The 6,631-nt window shown below is 48.9% G+C and overlaps 1 protein-coding gene across 1 annotated transcript in view; it reads right to left on the bottom strand.

The window, feature by feature from the left end:
* DBX1 (developing brain homeobox 1) overlaps positions 1–1,250 on the bottom strand; it is a 4,738-nt gene extending 3,488 nt beyond the window's left edge. Inside the window, exons 1-2 of the mRNA XM_015629756.1 lie at positions 899–1,250; positions 315–416 (exon numbers count right to left, since the gene is read on the bottom strand). Of these exons, the coding sequence (XP_015485242.1) occupies positions 315–416; positions 899–1,250 (454 nt within the window). The remainder of the gene's footprint in view (positions 1–314; positions 417–898) is intronic.
* Between the last annotated feature and the right edge of the window lie 5,381 nt (positions 1,251–6,631).

The following is a 6,631-nucleotide window of genomic DNA, read 5'->3' as shown; positions in this document are numbered from 1 at the left end:
AGGCAGGGAGGCAGGGAGGGAGGGAGGGAGGCAGGGAGGGAGGGAGGCAGGGAGGGACCCGCCTCGCCTCGGGACCGTGACAATCCCGGCTAATTTGCGGATCAGCGGGGGGAGCGGGCAGGGAATGTCAGGCAGTCACTGCCTGTGCTAAATCGGGCAGCAAATTGGCGCGACTGATGCTTGAATGTTGTACTCCCTCCAACCTCTGAACTGCGGCATAACCCCGCCGGGGGGAACGCAGGGACGGGGAGAAATCACCGGGCTGTGCCGGCAGAGGGGCCCGCCCGCTCACAGGGACATTTTTAAACACCTACCTGGGAAATAGGATGATCTGAGAAAGGGCTGGAAGGATCCTTCAAAGTACGGAAAGGAGAAAGTCTTTGGTGGGACGCTCTGAAGCAACGCAGGAGAGGTTTCTAGTAAATAAATAAAATTAAATTAATCGGAGAAAACCCGCCAGTTGGACTCGACCGACGGCAAGGCTGGGTTCTGTCTCTCGGTCTGGAGTCCAATGCTGTGGTACTTTTAGAAAAAATAAAAGAGCCAGACTGAACTCCGAACGGCCGGGGAAAAGTGGCACTTCTGCTGGTTTTGCCAGCAAAGCGGCTCTCGTGAGTTCAGGGTCAGCCATAAGACAGTCCCGGGGAACTCGCCTCTGGGAGCCCTCCCTCCTCCTGCTCCTCCCGTCCCGGAGCGGGACCGGCCGCCGGCAGCGCTGCCCCTCGCCCTTGAAATCTGAGCCATGCCGGAGGGCTCTGCAGCTCGGGACTGGGTCCTCCCTCCTTTTCCTAAACCGGCTCTCTTCTCTGCCCCTCGCCCGGCACCTCCCTCCTGAGGACGGTGTGTCCCCAGCGCCCGGAGCCGCGGCCGGCGGCAGCTCGGGGTGTGCCCCTCTTACCGGCTCGGGGTGTGGAGGAGAGGATGGCGTTGACTCCAAACTTCAGGAAAGTGGAGTCGCTGCTGGAAGTCTGTGGCGAACAGATCCTCCTGGAGCCGGCGGTGGTGGAGCTAGGGAGCTCCGGCGTCCCCGAGTCCGTCCTGGCCGCCGAGGCTGGAGGGGACATGCTGGGTGCGGGGGCAGTCCTGGGCAGGTAGCTGGTTGGCCTGCTGATCCGGATTAAATCTTCCACCAGGAAGCTGGAATGGCTGGAAAAAGCCGACTGCAGTGACTGAGGCAAGGTGAGGGTGGGGGTCGGCCGGAGGAGGCTGGGGTAGACAGCTGGAGGGGAGATGAGGCTGGGGAACATCATCGCAGGGGCCGTCCGCGGAGCCGGGCTGGGGCCGGTCGCCTGCTTATTTGTTTGTTTGCTTTTCTTTTCTGCTTTGCAAACCTGGGTTGGTAAAGATCCAGCCAGCGAGTCTGGCGGAGTTCTCTCTGCCCCTTCCTCCTGGACCATGGGTTTTATAGTGGTCAGCCCCGCTGAGGCTCTTTCAAAAGTGACAGCCCCAACAATGGGGTTCAACAAAGTTCTCCACTTGAGCTTCATTCAGGGCGAGCTCCCGGCTTCTCCATTGGTCCGGGGCTGCAATTTATGATTGGATTAGACTTCATAAGCAACCAGGGCACAATGGCCCAGCCACAAAGAAAGTGTAGTCATCAATTTTGCATATTGACCGCCTCTTTGGAATACAGCGCTCCAAAGGCTCCCAGCAGGGTTTTGTTCAGAGGCAACACACACAGGCTAATTAAATGCCTATTTTAAAGTTTCAAATGACACCTCGCCTGGTAGAAAGGGAATTATTTAAAGAAAGCACTAAATTTATTTGTTGCTCCCCTGCTGAGTTTAGGAAATAAATCAATAAATATTCATATAAACTTATCTGCAGACTCTCAGAAAAGCACGGGTTTTGTGAACTTGAAAATACAAATTAGAAAACATGGAACTAAGCTTTGTTGAGGGAGAAACACTTTTGGAGGGTTTGAGCATATTCTGCTCCTGCTATTAGTATGAGGCAGAATTAGTGTGTGTAGATGGGTTTGGTTTTCTATTTCATCAAAGGCCCAGAATAAGGCATATTTGCAGTGTCAATCTCTCCTTTCAAGATCCGAGCTTTGTAAAAGTCTTGTGTACTTGTGCTCAGGCAAGAGGTTTGCCCAGACTGAATTGTGAGCCTTGATCTGGCTGGTGAGAAGCCTGTTTCCACAAAATTTGAGTATTGCATACAGGAGAGACCTGGACAGCTTTGTGGGACCAGAACAACCCCTTCCGGTTCTCAGTCTGTTGCTCTTCTGTAGCTTATCTACGTTCAAAATAGTGGGAATTGGTACCCTCCAGCTGCAAAAATGAAGACAATTTTGTAGAGTTTAGATCCTTTTGGCTGAAGTTATCCGAGTGTTTGTCTGAGTGTCGATGGCTTGAAGCAGACAAATTCAGCTGATCTCACTTATTATCTGCGCACATGTGCAGGTTTTCAGAAGGTGCGTCGTTCAGTGCGACAGAGCCCGGAGCCCCCTAACTTTGGTGCAAGGGACAAATGACATCGTCTAACAGGAAAGTAGTAAACAGGGATTTTACTGGCAGAGGTTTTGTTTGTGGTGGCAAAAAATGGAAATAGGCGCAAGCGTAGTTAGTCTCCTTTGGAAGTGGATGATGAAAGCGACTATTGAGAGTGGTTTTACCTGATTTCTCTGTTAAAGACTATAACAGATGTGTTAAATGTCCTATGTTTTAAAAGCACCCCATTCAGCCCTTTGGTGTGTCTGAACCTTTGCAAGCAGAAGTGTGCAGCTCAACCATGCAGCCTTTATCCTATTAACCATGAACTAACTGTCACCTTCAGCTGTTTTCCCTTTCTACTTCTTAACACAAAGCTTTCTCAAAAATCTTATTAACCAGCTTTATTTCTTTCGATGGTTTTTGTCCGGACGTTTTGTGTTGATTATCTCCATGTCGATGCTTTAACCATTGAATAAAAGTGCATCTGCGATTTATATCACATTAGGGAAGAAAGAAAGTCTGTTAAACCTCTCCCTTGATTCAAATCAAAAAGTTATTTATTAGAGAAGATGGAATCAGCCCTGGAAACTGTATGATCCTGACAAGCTTTCCCCGTGCTGTTAGCTGGCCCCCAGCAGGCGAACACCTGCAGACCTGACTTGGAAAGTCTGAAAGCATCACTTCGACATAAAACCTCTCTGGAGTTTTTTCTCCGCTTCCCAGTTTTGTTGGTCTTGATGCTTACCAGGTAAAGAAAAAAGGGAAGGAAGGCGTGGGCAGAGCACAGGGGGTTCGGGGATGCAGACAGGTCCTGCCAACTGCCCCGTTCAGACCTCCGGTGTCGGGGGTTCCAGGGGGAGCAGGGGCTTCCCCGCCCTGCTCCGGGCTCAGCTCCCCCTCGCCCCCACTCAGGACGCTCCGTTGTTACCTCAAGCCCCGTTTCTGCGCAGCGCTGCTCTCGAGGTGTTATTTAGCAAGAGAGCGGGACAGTAGCGAATGCAAAAAGCAAACGGGGCTTTCCCAATAAAATAGTTACCTGGCACCCCGCCAGCTCCGGGTCCCATCTCTGTGCCTTGCTCCCTGCCCCTCTCGCAGCCGTCCCCAGATCCCGGCGCCTTCCAAATGAGCTCCGCCCGGCTGCTCCGAGAACACTTCGTTTTTTAGTCATTATACGTTTCCTTTGAGATGATTTACTCCTTTCTTTACATATACATTGGGGGCATTTTGTCTCACTATAGACCAACTGCTGCTAATTTCTCTGGTTTTAAAAAAGAGGGGCTGACATTTTCTGGAAGGTTGGGTCAAACGCATGCTGGGGCACGCGTGGACCCGGTTCCTTGTGATGCGTCCGAGCACACTCATAAAGAATTCCTTAAGCACCACGGCAAAAGGGACTAGACATCTATTGAAAGGGAAGATAGACCATAAGAAACCAAGAAATCAGACGAAAGGATCTTATTTTAAGAGATCTCCTTTGGAAGTTTCTTTTCAAAGGCAGTGATCATTTAAGAGAAAGGGAAATCTAATGTCTCAGGATAAAACCTGTGACTAATGCCGTTTGACCTATGCTCAGGCAGTTTTGTGTTTCCTGCCATTCATTTTAATGTCGTTATCTTCAAATTTTTTTTCTTAAAAGTCACTCACTTTCTTTGTCAAGTAAAAAAAAAAAAAAAAAAAAAAAAGAAGGAAAAAGAACTCAAATCCAAAACTGCCTGCGGGAGGGGGAGGTGGGGGTAGAAGCTGCGTGTGTCCCGGTCCGAGGCTGGTAATCCGCATGAAATTGGGAGAGCCAGCACTTCAAATCCGGAGACCAAAGGGCTGGGCAGGGCCGGGCCGACGCCCCCCCGGCGGCTCGGAGTCACGCTCGGAGCCCCATCGCTCTCCCGCATCCCTGGCCCCGGGAGACGGACGTCTCAATCACCGCCACGGCACGGCCCCACGCGGGACACCCTCCCCAGGACAGCCCCTGCCTCTGCCGGGCCGCGTCCCGCAGTCAGGTGGAAGCCGAATTTCTCGTCCCTCCCTCCCCAAACCGGGAGCCGCTCCACAAGGGACCAGCCTCTCCGCGCCTCCCATGGCTGCCCGGGCCCACAATGCCCGCTTCTTCTTCCAGAAAGCGGTGCAAATGTGTGTGTGTGCACTTTTTAGGTTATTTTCTCCCTCCACACCTTTTGCTTTGTTTGTTTGGGTTTTGTTTTGTTTTGTTTTGTTTTGGGTTTTTTTTGTGTTTTTCCTTTTTTCTTCCGCCGTAGAGGGGCCTGAGGGAGAGGGGAGGGATGCTCAGTCTCTGCTGTGTCCCAGCTCCCTGACGATGTTCAACGACCACGCCGGCAGCTTGAATGGAGGCTGCGGGGGCGAGGCTGTATTAAGACACCTAAGTCTTCACCTTTAGAATTCAAGCACAAGGAGCAGCAACTGTTGGTTCGTTCAAAGCTCTTCTAGATCCCCCCCTTTTCTTGAAAATCCTTCTATTGTGCCAATCAAGCAGATGGTTTGCAGGAAATATAGCTTGGCCCCAGTGACCGAAACTAATTTTAACTAGCTTTCCAAGCCTGGCACGTTTGTTTTGCTCTTACAAAATAGCTAAAAAAACAGCTGGCAAGGGTGAATTAAATCCATTAAAGACACATTTATAAGAAATTATATTCACATAGGTTGCTTGAAACCCCCTAAGAGGGGAGAGATGAGCGTATTGAAATGAAAATGTCCCTGAACACACTACCCTCCTTAACATCGCCTGAGAGTCTCAAAACATTTTACTAAATAGATTAACTTGACTATTGTTTTGCATCACATTTATCAGCTTCATTAAGTGAATAGCTGAACAAATATATTACGCATGCATGAAAAGCTCTTTTGGGGGCTGCCTTATTGTGTCCTCAGCCCTGACAGGTGGTTAACTGTGTTTCTCTCTCCTCTCCCCCTCTCTCTCTGCGCAAAGAAAGAGGGATCTTGGACAGAGCACATAGCCCAGACTTGGCAAAGGGACCTCGAGGGGAGAGTTACTTTTTTTTCCCTCTCCATTCATGCTGGCCAGCCCAGAGTGCAAGCAGCCTGAAATGCAACCAGATGATCTGATCATGTCAAAAGTAATTAACTTTAGTTTAGTCTCTGTGTCTTGCTTGCACTTTACCAACTCCTTCCAAGCCTGTTTAATTTGCATCCTTTCTTCTAAAATTGATTATTTTTGTCCATTTCATCCTTTTATCCTCTCTCCAGCCTCCACCTTTGTTTTAAAATATAATCTGGGGTTGAACAATCCCTCTTCCTTCTTCTCCACTGATCTGTCTAATAAACATCCACACAACCTCCTTAAAAACAGTTCCTTTCACAAGCTAATATTGGCACATTTTGGAGAGCTAGGATTTGCAAAGTAAAATATGATGGTTTATTTGCTGCCTTGATTTCTTGATTACTTGGCCCAGTGGAACCTTGCTGAGAATTGGGCAGTGGCTGTTTGGATTTCAGATGTTGGTGGACAGGGTCCTGCTTGTTTCAGTTGTGGTCTCTGCCCCAAGAGATTTCCAAGATTTCCAAATTAGACTGTGCAGATGAAATGTGGAGGAGGATGACATGAAACATGAAACTTGCCCATTTATTTTCTCAAAAACATGTTTCTCTCATGTTGCTTAAGTAGAAGAACTAAAACTCCTTTTGTCTTTCAAATAATTCCTTAAGAGTACTCCTACCTCCTCACTGCAAACTGAAGTTGTGATCCTTTGCTTATGATGGTGGCAAATTTCTCTGCTGATTGGTCCACTGAAATCTCTCTGCAGTGGGCAATTTTAAGTGCTGGGACTTGAAGATCCCCTACTTTTCCACTCATTAAGATGCAGTTCTGTTCTTCACTCTCCAGGTTATGACAGGAAGGACAACTTCCTTTGGAGGACAGGACTCTCAGAACAATTCAGCAGGAGAATAAGTATGTCCTGGGGTGGATTTTAGAAAATCTGAGAGTTTGCTGTCACCTTAAACTGAGGGTCTTTGAGCCCACACATTCCCTTGGTGTCTGCCACAAGAATGGATTTAAAGGCTGTTCTCTACACCTCTGCAGGCTGGAACATCACACAAGGACCTCTGTCTCTCAGAGAAAGAACAGAATTACTACTGTAGGATAAAACCAGGACCTTCTCTTTTTTGTACATCTTTTCTTAAGAGGGCTAGAGCATCAACCCTCAACCCCTTTAGTTCTT

Source organism: Parus major, chromosome 5 (assembly GCF_001522545.3).
Source record: "Parus major isolate Abel chromosome 5, Parus_major1.1, whole genome shotgun sequence".
Taxonomy (NCBI): domain Eukaryota; kingdom Metazoa; phylum Chordata; class Aves; order Passeriformes; family Paridae; genus Parus; species Parus major.
The sequence above is the reverse complement of the archived record's forward strand: the minus strand, read 5'-3'. Positions and strand labels throughout refer to the sequence as shown.